At 40.9% G+C, this 17701-nt stretch overlaps 1 protein-coding gene across 1 annotated transcript in view; it reads left to right on the top strand.

Annotated features, from left to right (window-relative positions):
* Camk4 (calcium/calmodulin dependent protein kinase IV) overlaps positions 1–17701 on the top strand; it is a 218639-nt gene that overhangs the window by 186708 nt on the left and 14230 nt on the right. The window contains exons 6-7 of the mRNA XM_050134943.1: positions 1326–1416; positions 3582–3656. Of these exons, the coding sequence (XP_049990900.1) occupies positions 1326–1416; positions 3582–3656 (166 nt within the window). The remainder of the gene's footprint in view (positions 1–1325; positions 1417–3581; positions 3657–17701) is intronic.

Here is a 17701-nt window from a genome sequence, read left to right as displayed (position 1 = left end):
CTCTCATTCCCAGCCCTGCCCTGTGTCTCTCGGATCCCAAGAATGTACAGATCTTTTCTCTGTGGCCACTCTGGACTTTGTCTTTCTCATACGAAAACTGGCTTGCTGTTTATTTCTTTGTAACTGAAGACCATTTTTTTTTTTTGCGCCTTGTCTCACGCTATGTATTATTTTCCAATACAACATCTAATTACCCAAACATTTCTATAGCCTCAAGCCTGAAATCTCTTGTCTCAGACCTGGCATCGTACAGTGAAAATGAGAAAATGAACTGATCACACATGCGTCCTTTTTCAAATATCCTCAGCGTCCCCCAGGGAAGCTGCCCTCCCAGCAGGCACTCGCTCTAATCCTACATGCAAATGAGTTTTGAATGCTGTTCATTTGTTGCTGTCATGTGCCCTACTTCATTTTTCTATACAGGCTTATATTCTGTCAACGTGAGGTTTGTGTCTTTACAGCTGGGCCAGCTTACCATTGCTTTCTTGTATGACAGTTATTTAAAGTGGTAACGATCCATTTAATGATCCCCGTCAAAAGAAACGTGTTTCATTAAAAATTTTAACTCAGTGAACGTTTTTAGGTTTTTGAGTTGAATTTAGGGAAAAATGGTGTAAATAAAACCAGTGTTATGGCCTTGACTTTTAGACATAGAATTACTAAAGTGTTATGACACATGCGTTTGAACATATTAGAGAGAGAATGCCTACCCGTGTTCATCCACTCAGGTAAGACTCGTTCCACAGCCAGACTGAGAATTAGAGTCTGAGTGTGCCTCTTCTCTTGTGGGCCGCTCTAGCCAGACACCCCGGATTTCCCTAGCCAGCAGCATCCAGAACTCTCTTCTCTGCCAGCAACCCGTTTCCAAAGAGAATAGATGACAGCTTCTTGTGCTCTGTTGGAGAATAGTTTGAGGGGAACAAATTGGGGTAATGACTTGAAGAAATTGAACCGTTTGGGAAATATTTTGGAATTAAAATTGACAGAACTTAGTTATGAATTTGATAGAAGCAGCTGTGAGAGGCTCAGTCTCTGAGTTCTCTGAGGGCCTCCCTCTTATTAGGAAAACCCTCTACCACTCATGCCCACCCAGCGCTCATGCGCGCCCGTTGCTCATGGCTCTTCATTAAGCTGTATTCTTAAGCCTTGTTTTCTTTGTGATATATATTTTAAAAATCCTAATATGTGTGGTTGAGCCATAAGATTATGGTAGATCTGAAAGCATCGGAAAGAGATATCGGGACCACAAATAAAATTACACAACTGTAATTTTAACTTATTTTAACTTAATTCATGTAATTAACTTCATTATTTTTCCTGTGTAGTACCTGCATGAAAATGGGATTGTCCATCGTGATCTCAAACCAGAGAATCTTCTCTATGCAACTCCTGCCCCAGATGCACCTCTCAAAATTGGTAAGAAAGTTTTCAAATCTCTCAGAGCAGAAGGGGTTTGTTCCATGGGATTTTTAGTTGTGTTCTATCGGAGATTGCCTCTGTCTGGTTGCCTCCAACACTTGGCCTCTGTGAGTGATAATAGCATGTCGTTTGTTAGTCCATGTATTTTTCTAGACTGTTCACCTGATGCTGTGTTCCAGACTTCCCTGGATCATTGCTGGGCTCTCAAATGAGCCCCAGTCTGGGTGCTTAGTGATTATGAGGATCTCAAAAGATAACCTTGGGTTTTGTAGAAAAATTTATAGTGAAAAGTTGACTTGTGTTTTTCTTAGCTTTGAATTGACAAATTATTTGGAGCTTAATCTTATATAATGAAGAACTTTAAAATACCTAGTATAAATTAGTAAATGTAGACTATGAATCTCTTGTTCATATTAGAAAACTCAAAGACCATATTTCCAAATTGTTCTCCCCAGAATGCTATTTTCTAATCGATGATAACTCCCTTGTATGTCTGAGTGTTTGTGGAGGACATGGTTTTACAAAGGGTCTGTGCTTGGTCAAATAAGTTAGAAAATGGCAAATGTAATAATTTTTTCTGCATTGCCTTATAAAACCTTCAAAGTGCCAACATGTAGACCAACATATCATGATCTACACTATAAGACTTCCTCAAACAATTGACTCTAGAAATCCACCCCATATAGCATCCAGAAAAACCATAAAGATAAAATTTGGGCAATTCTCATCTACCCATTGAAATTATCCTATTAGGAGAAAATACATTTTATTTCCCATATCTTGATAAAGCAAATTTTCATTTCCAAAGACAGATGTGAGGAAGAATCTGTATCAAAGCCCCCTGAGGTTGCTAGGCTTCCTCGCTTCTCCATCAGAGCTAAGCTGATGTGTTCCTAACCCAGACCCAGAAAGACAAATGTTGTATGTACTCACTCATAAGTGACTTTTAGACGTAAAGCAAAGAAAAACCAGCTCACAGCTCACAACCCCACAGAACCCAGACAACAAAGAGGACCCTAAGAGAGACATATACATGGATCGAATCTACATGGGAAGTAGAGAAAGACAAGATCTCCTGAGTAAATTAGGAGCATGGGGACCAAGGTAAGAGAGTAGAAGGGGAGGGAAGAGGCAAGGAGGGGAGCAGAGAAAAATGTATAGCTCAACAAAAACAATAAAACACAACCAATGTTAATGCCTCTGAAAATTAAGTTGCTCTACCAGAGAGCCATTCTGAAAAGCCTGCTGGGCAGCCAGCTCACTCTGTTAATCACTCCTGAAAGACAGTGGACAGCAGGGGTTTCCTTCCTTTGACGTGACTTTCAAAGATTTGATCCTTAAAGAAATCTCTTTAGATGGATGGATAGATGCTAATTTGAGCAGGAAAGCCTTGCTTTCTGTTGGGCTGCCTGTTGTGTTCAGTGATGCGGTCAAGCACCTCGTGGAAACATGGGCATATCTTTGAAGTCTAAAATGGTATCCGTTCTGCACCTGCCTCCCTTGAAGAATGGCCTCGAGCAGCCTTCTGACATGCTTGAAAGAGAGGTCACTCAGCAATAGGTCATAACTGTAGCAAGTTGGATAATATTTTACTTAGGCAATATACAGAGGAATAAATAGAAAAAATTTAGACTGCCCCCAAAAGGCTTCACTTGTTATATGAGCATAAATTGTTAGCTGTTAAACATTGGCAACTGATATTATTTGTTTTCAATCAGAATAAGCTTTTGACATTTCTATTTATTTCCATGGCATCTGTGGAAATCTGTATTTTATTTCACCAGTGAGTTAAAGACTCGGGATTGTGTCACGAAGCCTGTACTCTCTCTGGGAGTTACTGTCACATGAACTCGGAATTCTTACAAGCACCACAGTTACTGTTCTGAAGAAAAATTCTTTACATGTTAACGTTTTTGAAATTTAAAGAAAAATCAAGCATTATAAATTATTTGTAAATGTATTGGCGTCATGTTTTTCCATGTTAAAGGGATGATTGAGTGACTATTTATTTTAGCTTCAGAAAATCGTCTTGTTTCCACCCAGATCCTCCTACCATCAGATCAGAAGTAAACAAATACATTAGTTTTGTTTTTGAAAAGCAGAAGCACTTATAAAAGCTGAGAAAAGTTTTGGCATGCTAAATTCTTCTCTTGTGTTTCTAGCTGATTTTGGACTTTCTAAAATTGTGGAACACCAAGTGCTCATGAAGACAGTGTGTGGAACCCCGGGGTACTGCGGTATGCTCTTTAACGTTGACATTTTACCTCTATTGAAATCTATTTTTACCTAATGACCTGATTTTACTTGAACTCCCAATGTCTCTATTTCTTGATAGTTTCACGTGGTAATTAAGTGGCTGGGCCTCGGTCACGGCATGACTAAAGGGGTATATAAATGACACTTGGGCCACCCTTTGTCTTTCCTGCGGGACTTGGGAATGTGGAATGTAGGACACCTGTGTCTGAGTACCTGTCGGGCCACAGCTACTCTGGGAGACTTCTGTGCAGGACAGACAGCCAGTAGGGAGCAGGGCAACAGTAGGGTGTTTGGTCGCAATTGAAGCCACTGGCCCTTCCTGACTTTCTTTGCTTTTCGTTAGGAGGGTGTGTGAGGAGAATGGATGCTTTCATTTAGAGGGCACACAATGAGAACGGGGCAGCTGCTGTTGTTCCCAGAGCTCATAGGCAAAATAGCCTGGGCTCTGGCTCTGGGTATTCAGCAATGACAAGAGAAAATGACATAAAATATATAAAATGGAAAAATAGATTTATTGCTAAGCTTCTCTAAAACTGAGAAAAGCATTCCTTCACAGTCTGTTTCTGCACCCCATAGCAGTTTTACAGGTATAGAAGGGACACCAGAGATAGGGACTAGGCATAGGTAGAATCCAGCTGTGGATTCCAGCAGTCAGGCGGAGTGACATCTTCCTCCTGACAGTGACTAGGGCTTGAAGACAGATACTGATCCTGACCTTAGCATGATACAATGTTTCTCTTAGGGAACTGCAACTGAAAAAGACATTATAAGAAAACCCATATTTGAAGTTTATGGCGTACATTACTTAGGTTATCTATGTAACTGTCTAGCTGTGTTTCCCAAGAAAGGTCTTCCAGCCACCCTTGAAGTCGAGGATACTAATGCCCCTCCCTCCCAGTGCCTCCTAGCCCAGGACTAGTGGAAGGCACCCTGTGTAAACTCCTCGGTTCACAGATAAATACAAAGCCTTTGACTAATACTAACATAAACTACTGTCCTTTTTATCACTAAATTAAAGATAGCAATACCCTAACCAGAAATAAAATAGCTTGCAGACATTACCATGTGTTCCTAAAGTTGGTGATCAACAAACAGGCAACAAATCAATGAAAATTTTGACTCTAGGAAGAGACCTACAGCTTCAAATCATCACTTCAGAGTCTCCTCCTGGTATTAGAATCTCTTCAGATACTGTGCCTTTTGCTCACCTCTTCAGTAAGCACATATTAATTTCCTGCTGTATACATAGGCCACTGCCTCACACAGGAACAATGTATTGCATACTCTCTCCAAAGGAGAGCCTCACAGGCCATAGAGGAGCAGGCTCATAGGCCCAGAAGTCATAGTGCCTAAGGAACTCTGTGCCCATATCTTATAGATGTGTACAAAAGCCACTATGAAAACAGAAAGGGGGAAGTGTTTGGAGGTACTGGAAATTTTCTTCTATGGCATCTGTATTTATAGATAAACAGAGAACTACATAATTGACTCATTCTAATAATCTTTAATACACAGAGATGAGATTGGGAAAAATATAATAAAGTATTCTTTGAAACGAATGTATGATGAAATGCCCAGAATTTGAGTTCTGGATAATGCTAACATTAATTTTTTTAACATTCTAATTTTACAAAGGACCAAAAAAAGTATCTTTCCCCAAGATAACACATTTCATTGTTAGTGGACTCAGGCATAAGAATTCATGTATTTCGGCCGGGCAGTGGTGGCACACGCCTTTAATCCCAGCACTTGAAAGGCAGAGGCAGGCGGATCTCTGTGAGTTCGAGACCAGCCTGGTCTACAAGTGCTAGTTCCAGGACAGGCCCCAAAACCACAGAGAAACCCTGTCTCGAAAAAACAAAAAACAAAAAAAAAAAAAAAAAAAAAAAAAAAAAAAAGAATTCATGTCTTTCAAAGCCAAAATATATTGGCTGTCTCCTTTAAAAATCAATACAGATAAATCAATATATTATTTCTTTTATTATGCAATGACTTGGTTTACATTATCTTTTTTTTCTTTGTTTTTGTCTTGAGATAAGGTCTTGTTCTATAGAGTAGGCTGATCTCCCAACTCACTGTGTAGTTCACGTTAGCCTCAAACTTGTGGTGAATCTCCTGTTTCATCCACACAGAGATTCCAGGTGAGTACCACCACACCTAATATAACTGTGTAAAACTTCAGATATACCACTGTGTCACTGTAGGAAGCAAAAGTCAAGATACACATTGTCAGGATTAATAATCTGCATATCCCTTATCTGTCCCCATGTTCATATACACATTTTATAATTTTAATTTTGGTAAAGTAGTTTTCCTGGTGGATTTAAAACAATTTCTTTACAATTTTATTTTTTCATAAATACAATAATAGCACAGAATTAGGTACTTATCTTACCATTAAATTTTACATTGTGCCAAGACTTCTTTTGTTGTTGTTGTTTTAAAGACAGGGTTTCTCTGTAACTTTGGAGCCTGTCCTGGAACTAGCTCCTGTAGACCAAGATGGCCTCAAACTCACAGAGACCCGCCTGCCTCTGCCTCCCGAGTGATGGGATTAAAGGCGTGCGCCACCACCGCCCAGCTGTGCTAAGTATTCTTGTTCTAGGTCATATGGCTTCTGAAACTGAGTAGCATGTTAGTCAATAGTAAGTTCAAAAAACTTAACGTAACTGTGGCCTCGCACCCGGAGTCACAGGGCACCTCCTGCTTGGCAGTGTCCCCTAGACATAACAGGAGGTAGACTTATGAAATCGCAGCAATATGGTTGTCTGAGTAAGACTGGTATAATGACAACACCAGTTGTCAAGCCAGCATGGACAGGGAAATTCTACACATCACTCCTGTGTGAGGGACTCCGGGTGTTCAATGGCTGCTGAGAGAGGGAGAACCACTTTCTTCCAAGGACAACATTCTGTGTGTCGTCTTATCCCAAGTGGTCAGTTCTGGACCCATGTATATATAAGCAATGCTAAAAATGGACTCGGTAGGTTTGATATACATGTTCTCAATAATAACCAAAGAAGAGCTCGTGGGCTTGTGAGGAGTGGTGTGGGCTGCAGGAGCGAGAAGGGGTGGGAGGGGAGTGATGGACGTGCAGTGCTCATGTATAAAGCTCACACAAAACCCTTTTTAAAAAAGTGCTGGCTATGGCTTCGACAAGGGAGAGGACGGCATTCTCATGCTCAGAGTCTAAAGATAAGCAATCCTGAGGGCTTCCACAGCTGTGACTGTGTGAAGGCTTCTGATCTCTGTTGGGGACTCAGACTTTGTCTCAGCCCACGTTGGCTGCTTGAAATCAGTCATCTCTGTGTTCTGTACACAAGGGGGAAAGAACAAAAGAAAAAAGGAACACAACAACATGAACAATGCACACCTTCTTATAGTCGAACAGACATGCTGAAATCACATGTCACTTATGTTTCCATCATATGGCTCATATGCACTCAGCTTCTATACTCTGAGATTCTGGCAATGTTCCCATTAGTGGGACATTACTGTCCTAAATTAACTGAGAGTTCTGTTGCTAAGTGATGTCATAAATTTTCAGATGCTGTAACAAAATATTTTAGATGGGGTTACTTGCAAACAATAGAAATTTATTTCTCTCCATTCTGAGAGTTCAGTAGTCTGGGATCAAGAAGCTGGCTTATTAGTTTTCTAGCAAGATTTTCCTGTTTTCTCTGAGATAATGCTGTCTATTTTGTCCTCACAGGGTGACAGTTGATAGTTTCTCTTGAGCCTCTTCTGTAGGCACTAATTCTACGAATTCTACACATGTAGGCTCCACCCTGAAGGTCTTATCAGTCAATTTTTTTTCTTTTCATTAGTAAGTCTTTCTATTGTTTGTATCTTATCAAATTTTCATATTTGGCGCAGTTATCAAACCATTTTAAGGATAAAATATGAATTACCAAACTGATAGTAGTTTAAATCCGTATCCTGCCAATCCCAGCTAAGTGGTTTATCTCCTCATTTATTTTTTTTTTCCATTTGCAAGCCGTCTATAGCAGAACTAAACCAGGTAGCACTAAACTCCCTGCATTATGATACTTCTGATTCTTAACATTGAAAAGATCCCCCCTTTTGAACCTAATTTCCCCTTTAAGGATTCCCAGGTGTCTCAGCAGATCTGCTGATGCTGGAGGCATTGGGATTAATCAACCGCAGTGAGGACCTGCGGCTGTGTTGGCAGGGAGGGCGAGCACAGCCGGGTGCCACTAGCCACACACCAGGCCAGGGGCCATGTGGCCGCTCGCATGCCCTGTGGGGAGGGGGTTGAGCCATCTGAACAACTAACTCAGGGAAACTGATAGGAGAAACTGCGTGGCTGGGACACAGCACCGGGGGGCAGGGACCTAGCCGCCTGCCCTGAGCACCAGAGGCTCTGCATGGCTTTGGCACGATTTAAGGCCATGTATTGGACACCAGATATTGGAGCTTCTTTTATTGTTTTATTAAAAAATAAAACTCAGGAGTTAAATATGGGAATAAACCTGAGAGAGCTGCAGAAGAGCAGAGAAAACAATCACCTGCTCTCTTCTCCACCTTCCTAAAAACAACAAAAACAAACCCATGCATCTCTCCTCGACACTCCTTATTCCTCCCGTGTGTCCCTGTAGCTTCCTCTGAGCCAATCAGAAAACTCTGTGGTCCACTCTGGCCAGCTCAGTATGGACTTCATCCTCTGAACCAAGGTCTGACTCTCTTGGCAGTTTCAGAGGGGCGACACAGACAAATCTCCTACAACACATTGGTTGGTGTAAAATACTAAGTATGGCCAGGAGATGAGTATGTCAAAACAATTCCCCAAGAACTGAACAACCACAGAAGACGACAATCAAAAATAAGGAAATGAGTGCTCTCTGTGAATTCTTTCTAAGACTACAAGCAAGCTATGTCCTCAGGGATGTAAGAACAGCCATGGGTATAGCACGATTAATAAACACCCAGAGATGGATATTGGGGTTCATTCTGAAGGTCAGAAAAGCAAAACAACCAACCACTGGCTCTTACCTCTACCTCAGTCCAAAAATGGCAATCCTGTCTCCAGGGATCCTCAGAATGAAGCTCCAGTCTGAGAGCTGTCTCCTCCCATCTTATATTCCACTCTAGGGTTGGGATTAAAGGCATGCACCACTACTGCCTGGTTTCTATGGCAAACTAGTGTGGTTACTGAGATTAAAGGTGTGTGTCACCACTGCCTGGTCTGTAAGACTGACCAGGGTGACTGTTTTACTCTCTGATCTTCAGGCAAGCTTTATTTATTAAAATACAAGTGAAATATCACTACACACAGGAATGGTTCTTTCTTTAATATACAGATTAGGCATTGCAAGAAGGAATGATTTGTTTATTGATAAAAGGAACACTGAATGTTAACTGTGTTATGACTGTGTTAATAGACTCCCTGGTCACCTCTGAAGTCACAAGGATAAACACATCTGTCCTGCTCTTCATGGGCTACAAACTTACCAAGGTTTATTTGTGACGATTTTTCTATTTATCTGAGCCAAAGGCTCAGGGATACAGAGGCATGGTACTAACCGTGGCTATAGGTATGTTAGAAAGAGAGGTGTGTGAGCTCCATACTGAAAGGAAAAAGGAGTTCAGTAGAGAGGTGGCCATGGGCACTCTGAGTGGGCACAGGAGAGCAGACTCCTGGAGGAGTGGTAGCACCTTGCTGTTCCACCTTTGTCACAGTGGCTGTGCTTTAAACAAGAGTGGCATGGGGGCTTGTCTGTCCCCCAGACAATGGCTCTGTTGCTGCTGCTAAAGGTGGCTTTAACTAAACCTCTCCTGTTCCAATAATAAAATTGAAAGGCTAGTTCAGAGAGTTAGAGCAGCAACTCGCTAACTTTCTCTCTTTACTGGAGTCCCCAGGAGCCCTCTCCTTTCACACTGCCCAACTAAACAAACCCAGGCTATCCTCCTCCCTGCTACTTCCTATCAACCAGCTGCTAACCGCACCTCTCTGAGCTCAAGTTACTTTTATTTAATTAGTAGCAAGGCATCTTTACATTGTTAAGCAAATGCAGACTAGGCAAATGTAACACACCTATATGCCTAGTTAAACAAATACACTACAACAGCACCTGTCTAGTTCAGAAGCCTCTTATCTCCTTGTCACTTTGCAGAGCTGGAACACCAAGTCCTTGGCTGAGGTACAGACGTATTTGGGAAGGTAGGATGCATCTATCAGAAAGGAGTCTGCATGGCCTCACGTGAACACACACCCTGCTACTTACACACATAAACATTTAAAAATAAGAAGTGCTTTGAGAGAATCTGTATGCCAGTCTAAGGAATTCAGAAGTTTTGGTCAGGAATGGCGAATCAACGAAGGCTTTCAATCAGTATGGTATTTTGAAGTCGAGGCTGTGTTTATAAATATCTGACACATAACAAATGAATTTGGAGGGAACAGATTTAGATAACAGCCAAGACAGGAAGCTTTGTAAATACTCTTTCCTGCGTTTTAGTGAAAAAGCTTTAAATAGCTTCTCCTTGGATAGAATAGTTGACCTACTCTTAAATCAGTTTAGATATCATTGTAAAAATACTGTCTAGTGCATTGTCCTTGGCGTATGCAGGCTCATTAATAGATAGTCATCTGATAACAGTGGCCTATTTGCTAGTATTGTTCATCATCAACATCATCATCATCATCATCACAGACATGCACACTGCCCTAGGGTATGTGTAACAGGGAACGAGGGAGCTGAATGGTCAAAGGGGATTAATCCTCCCTTTCTGCTACAAGGGCAGCTCACTAGGAAAAGAGTCATTTGCTGTAATGGAAAGAGATGAACTAGCAAAGAAGGCTGCTTACCTCAGGGACTATTTTGGCAACTCAGGGGGAAAATGGTGCTTTATGGTCTCTGAAGTGCTGGAAAGAAAATGTACGAAATCACGATCATATAGGCTGAGCAGGTTTGCAATATTTTTCAACACGAGTAAGGCCAATATATTCACAAACAAGATTCAAATTGTGTATAAATGTATATTTACTTAACTAAGTTCTTGAAGTACACTAGATATGTCTTTAGAGCGGAGGTGGCAATGGAGGTGACTTTGTACAGTAGCACAGGAAACTAAGGGGAAAAAAACAGAGATCATAATGACACCAGGGCACAGGAAGCAGAAAAACCCAAACCTAAAGCCACCTGTAGGACTTTGAACTGAGAAAGTGATTTCATTATAAAAATGAATAGTTTTTTTCACTTAATTATAAAAATGAATAGTTACAATCATCTGTTTTTAAAATGGGACCAATCAGAAGCCATCTCAACCATACTTTCAGAGTTTCGCTCAGTTCCAGCCATCGTCACTCAGCACAGATAAGTACTGTCGTTAGTTTTGGTTGTGTTCTTCCGAGAATAAGTAGGCATATGGAGGGAAATTGCCCACTTAGAGAATCCATTAAGGAGGAAGCCTAAGTGAAGGGCTGGGGAGAGTCCTTATTCTGCAACAGAGAGCATGACTTTACATGGGACTAGTATTTTATGACATCACAACTCGGTGGAGCCACCAGATGACAGAGAGGACACTCAGGAAAAGGAATGATTATGCTCATGGGTTTTAGAGAGCATGAACACTCAAACCCTGCAGGGCAGCGGAGGAAAGAAATCAGATGCTCAGGCTGCAAAAGACAGCAGTTGGGGTAGGTTCCCACATTGGCCTTTGTAAGGAGTCCCAAGAGAAAACCAAGGCTGGGCAGTGTGAAGAGGTTACAGAGTGAGAGAGAAAGTGCATACAAGTGTGTGGTCTAGATACCCACCACCTTTCTCTGGGATGATTAAGGGAGAGAGTTATTGCTTCCTGGGACTTACGGGCCAGGTAGTAGAGGCTGTCTCTGTATTTGTTAGCTTGAATAAGAAATCATGCATAGCCCCAATGGGACCCATTAATGATATAAAAAATGCGAAATTGTATAAAAAAGAACTAATATTTATAATACAGATACTTTATGTTAGTCGAGGGAGATGCCTAGCAACCATGCAACTGAGAAGAGAGAGGAAGGATAGGGCTGTTCTGATTGCCTCTTGTAAGGGTGATTATATCCAAGGTCAGTTACTCTCCTGTGCATGGTTCCTATTTTAACAGAAGGCTTTCTAAATTACATCCTTTGAGAGAGCAAGTGTTTATGTTACACCATCTGCCATATCTGGAAATAAAGCAGGAAAAGCTACCCACTCTTGTTCTTAGAACCTTTGCCCAGCACTGTTAATAAGAGGATTGTTTTGTAAGAGAATTGCAAAAGAAAATCAGAGATGCTTCATGTTTAAGCAAATGTTCATTATTTCCTACAAATTGTACATGTTCAAAACCAAGTTCCAGTAGTGTGTGTGTGTGTATTTTATATTATATATTTCTGGCCCAGACAATGGAAACTTATGACTAACATTCTAAAGTTGTCTATAAAGTGTTCAGTACTGAAGGATTCTCAATATCTTTTCATTGAAGAAAAAGTATAGGTTTCAATATACATTATAAGGGGTCTTTGCTCTTGATAAACATGCTACAAAGTAACTGTGCAATATTAAATGCCATGCTAATCACAAAAATGTGATTAAAAGTATAAAAGAGACCAATATGACAATGGGCTAGGCAAAAGATTATTTCTGTCTGATGTCAATCACCTCGTTTGTTCATTAGCTTGGTTAATTAAATTATGTATGTTCATATTTTATATTTGTACCTCTGCACTTATTCAAATCCTATTTTCAGATCCCAGAAGCTGTTAAGAATTTATTTTCCTTCAACATTTGCCAAGGCCTCATTATTTTTTGAGACAGATCTATTGGCATAATTCAGATGAAATATTAATGCATAAAAATGTCCCACATTCTAATCCCATGAGCATAGCAGTGCTTTCCCGTTTGCAGGCTTTGGTAATGGCAAATATGTGTTGTGTTTCTATTTAAACCAAAACGAAAGCTAATTATGAGCAACTAGTGAATGGGCTGCCGCCGTATGTGACGCTCTTGGCAGCTCCACAGGCACCTGCTCCTGTGAGTGATATTCCGAGAGCTTCCATAGTTAGAGGAATATTAACTATCCCATAATCCAGACTATGGCTGCCTTTATGTTAGAATGCACATGGCATCATGACAGACTAATTCTGCCATTTTTATCATACTACAAATTAATGTGGTGTCATAAAAAGATTAGTATGTAAGTACAGGCTAAATGCAGCCTTCAGCAGTTGGCGTATGAGGGGCATGAATGTGTGGGATGCCATGTAATTGAGTTCCTTACCTCCCCCCCCAGCTCTGGAAAAAAAAAACAAATGGGAAAGCTTCAGCACCGATCTAATGCTCAGTATTGAACTCACGTATGTCTTTCCTGTGTAGGCAAAAGCATGTCCAGCAAATGCAAGGCCTCACGTGTGTCTTTCCTATGTAGGCGAAAGCATGTCCAGCATGTGCAAAGCTGGACTGACGTTTTTTGACTAGGTAAATATGGAGCTATCTAGAAAAGTTCTCTGAAAAAGTTGGAAACGACTGCACAGAAAGCAGGATGTGAGCAGACTAGGGAGCAGGCTGGGGCTAATGGGGGCAGGCTGAGCATCTGACCCTTCAGGACTTGGGTGTTCTGGGGTACACTGTCTGGTCTCTTCTTACAGAGGGCAGTGAGCTGTTTAGAGAGGATGCTGGGTCCTGGAAGACTGTGCCAAGGAATTCATGTTTGTTTGAGTAGTTCTTAGGAGTTCAGGTTTCTGATATTTTTACAGTATGAACAAAAATTTGATTAAATTATAGCTTAATATTTTAACAAATTAAAAATCAGAGGTTATCTACTTTGCTTTGTACACCTGTGTGTGCACATGTCATGTACATACACATACATGTGCATGCACGCACACATACACACAATACCAGTTTTAAGGATATAGAAAGTAATAGCTTCTAGAGAAGAAATATATTTTACAGATCTTCTAAAGAAGAAGCATATCTCCTCCAGTTTTGAACAGTCGGGTGAAGCTGACACTCCTTTGTGGCCTGTAGATGTCATCACTTGGGGCTGAGGATGGAGGCTGGCAATACAGCTCTTGCCTAGCAGGCAAAGCCTTGGATTTGATTCCCAGCACTGAAAAAAAAAAAGTTAGCATTTAAAACATGCCATTAAACACTTGTAAGAACACACACTTTCTCTGCCTTTAGCCCCAGAGATATTATGATAACTCCCTGGAATTGCCAGATTGCTACTTTTAAAAAGTTTTAAACATTTTTTGACAATTTTATATTGCTTCTTAAAAAGAAAATAACCTAGAAAGTTCACTCTGCCAAAATTCAGTACAAATTATAACTAGCCTATAGTGCATCAGAATAGAATCCTGTTTCGTTGTCAGTAAAAGAGAAAGATAACCAACTGTTTATGTTTTTAATATACATGCTCACTAATATGGAAAACATAGGGACTTTGTTCTTCAGAAAATAAGTTTGATCATCTAAAATTGAAACTTCCTCTCTAGTTTCTTTAAAGACAGAGTATGTTCATTCCTGAAAAGTCAACAACTAGAAGAACTGTAAAGGAATCAGATGACCCTGCCCATCTCATCAAGTAAGGAATAGCCTCAACCAAGTTTAATCAAAAATGCACACACATAACTTCTACTTTATAATGAAAATTTTAAAAACCAAGGATGAGCTAAATGCATAGCACATCTCACTTGTGCTGCCTCTGATTTTCTACTGCCCTGGCCGGTGTGTCACGTTAGAGTTCCTGGGAGAGGTGGGAAAGAGAGAGAAAGGAAGGCCAAGGATGCTATAAGCAGGTTGGAGAGGGCACCCAAATGCAACCCCCTCTCTGACAGTATCTCTCTTCCCTGAGGCGAGATCTGCCCCAGGCCAGCTGGATCAGATGAACTGGTGATGGTATTGGGAACACGGGTAGGGCTGGGCACACGTAAGAGCGGAAGGAAATGCAATTGTCAGGCTCATCTTCTGATCTTAGAAAAGACAGGGACGCAACAGATCGGATAACAGCATAAGCCAACTCAGAAGCTTGAAGTTTGGAGAAAAACAAGTCTCTTCTTGTATTAGGTTGATACTGTACTAATTATAAGGTAAACTCTGGGGAGTGTAAGATGTATAGACATTCAGAATTCCTTTCCTAAATATTTATTGAACTTATATGATGCACCAGGATCTATGAGTACTAGATATATAGCAGCAAAACAAGATGGAGCAGGGATTCTTCCTTTAGAACAGTATATTTTAGCAGGAGAAAAAAAAAACAGTAAAATAAATGTGTAAATCACAAAGAAATTAGCGACCGCGCCTATGGAGTAGTGTAAGTTACAAAAAGGGTCTGGGTTGTAACTTTAGATGAATAATCAGGGGAAGGCTTCATATGAGAACTGGACATATGAGCAAACACTCGAAGGTGTAAAATGGAGTAAGTATTAGGGGTGCATCCCTGTGGAGAGGACAGCCCACCAGAGATGCACAGGAGCGCGGATGTCTCTCAAGTCAGCAAGGAGGCTGGCTGGTGTGCCGCGGGGTGGGAAGCCCTAATGGCTAGAAGAATGTCATTAACAATTTTACTATAAAATGGGGCTGTCATTTGGAGCAGCAGGTTTAGGCTTGTTAGTCTGGTGATGGGTGTTTGAGTGTATGTGTGTGTGTGTGTGTGTGTGTGTGTGTGTGTGTGAAGTTCAGGGACATGAGGTGGCTATTGATGGAAACATATGTGTTGCTAGGATATAGATAGCATTTAATGTGATGAGACCTGAGGTCATTGGGGCTGCAGGTTTTCTGGATGGCAGGGAAATGGTCCACAAAGAGATAAGAATGAAATTCAGTTCAACCTAACTTAGGTAATGATGCTGGACCAAAACTTAAAAGGTCTGACACCATTTCACTTATTTTAGAAAAGCACAATTTTTTTAAAAAATGTTTTTTGATAGCAGCTAACTCAGTCCATGAGTGCAATAAAACTTAAGACAAGTTTACATTGACACGCTTTACAAAGTACACATGGCTTCTCTTGTAAAGATGGGTTCTTTGCGTTAGAAACAATGCTCGATAAAGGTCTATGGAAAATGACCGTGGCGAACATCATGTTGTAAAGTACAATGACATCACTCACAGGGATGAGTTTTATGATCTAGAAGCAATGTCCAATGTTTTAGCGGGGAAACATCAGGGATAACAAACATAATAGTCTTGGGATAAGGGTGTAGCCTGGCCCAACAGGTAGCAATGGAGTACCAGGTTGTAAACTTATGTTTTACCCCAGCATTCTGGGAGGACAGCCAGATATCTTCTCCCTTTGGAGAGAGAAGCTGCGTGTTCACCATTTCCTGCCTTCTTCAGTGTTTATCTGTATGTGCAGGGATCTCTTGCCCTCTACTGTTGGGCATCTGCAAGACACAAAAGGAGACGGCCCTGTGCCCATGCCACATTTGGGAGGCCAGGTAGAATGAATGTGAATATTTCAATGCATAGAACTTCAAACAGAAGACAAGGCTCCAGAAGAGAGGATTGGGGGTTGAAAACATACTGCCGTCTGGGGGGACCAGCCTCCAGTAGCAAAGGGCTTTGGCAGGACTCCATGGCGTCGGCGAGGCTAAACTTTTCTATCTGAGGGAGGTTAGGGGAAAGGGCACTCAAACTCTCTTGATATTTTCCTTCTTTATTCCTTTTCTTCTTTTTTCTCTCTCCCTCTACCTCATGTTGTTTTACAGCTTTTATTCCCCAACAGAATCTTCCAGGCAGTACGGGAGTCAAAACAGATGTATTCCATTTTTCAAGTGAGTGATTATAGGGAAAAACATGTTTTTCATCTCCCTCACATGATTCAACATTTTATGTATGACAGGTGAGAAACAAATTATCCCAAGAACCCACATATATTCATACTGAAGCAACTTGTTATCGATTAACCATGTGGCAAGCAAGGTGTTCTTGTCAGGTCTTTCACTGGCAGGCTGCATTTTGCAGTTACAAATAAAGGGCCAATTACTTTATTATTTATCTTGAAAGGTAATCTTATAAGTAATCTTAAAGAAATAAAACCTAAACTTTTTTTTCTTTTTTTTTTAAAATATTTTTTATTGAAAAAAAAAAATTCCGCCTCCTCCCTGCCTCCCATTTCCCTCCCCGTCTTCCTTTTCCCCCCTCCTCCCTCTCCTTTCCCCCTCCCCCCACTCCTCTCCCCCTCCCTCTCCAGTCTGAAGGGCAGTCAGGGTTCCCTGCCCTGTGGAAAGTCCAAAGTCCTCCCCGCTCCATCCTGGTCNNGTCCAAAGTCCTCCCCGCTCCATCCTGGTCTAGGAAGGTGAACCTCCAAACTGACTAGGCTCCCACAAAGCCAGAACATGAAGTAGGATCAAAACCCAGTGCCATTGTCCTTGGCTTCTCAGCAGCCCTCATTGTCCGCTGGACTGCGACTGAAAAAGCATGGGATAAAACCAAACCTAAACTTTTATATATGAATAAGTATCAGTCAGCTCTACTAAAATCTTTAGGGTACATATCCATTCATTAATAGTTGTTTCATCAGGAGATTGAGGACAAAAATGGGTATAAGATTAATCATCCTCTTTGGTCGTCACCCAGACCTAACACAGAGAGTACATCAGCTAGTAATAATTGTGCTGCTTCCTTCTTGTTCCCTGACCTTAAAGAGTTCTACTTTTAACTATGTGCCTTTCTAAAACTTTAGATTGTCTTCTTGGGTTTTTCACCTCAAGTTATTTAACAAAAACATCTTAGTCTAACATAGTTATTTTCAAAGGTTTGTTTCAACCGTGATTCACTCCGAGACATGTGAACACATCTCTCGACATTAAGATTAAAAGAGTTTAAACTAGCTGGGCTATTGGGACTCAGTTGTTAGCCATTAACTTGACCTACGATCCATGCATCTCCTTAGGTGTGACTCACAGGCCCTGGCTATAAAACGTATTCTTTATACTTGGTTTTATTCATTAAAACTCTGTACAAACTATCATTATTATTATCAAATTAGACAGTACAGCTTAGGGAGGGGGTCATCTTCTTGGTAATCCACAGGCAAAAGT

Source organism: Alexandromys fortis, unplaced genomic scaffold, assembly GCF_014885135.2.
Source record: "Alexandromys fortis isolate MF-2015 unplaced genomic scaffold, M_Fortis_MF-2015_v1.1 scaffold_25, whole genome shotgun sequence".
Classification (NCBI taxonomy): Eukaryota; Metazoa; Chordata; class Mammalia; order Rodentia; family Cricetidae; genus Alexandromys; species Alexandromys fortis.
This window is presented reverse-complemented; position numbering and strand designations above follow the sequence as displayed.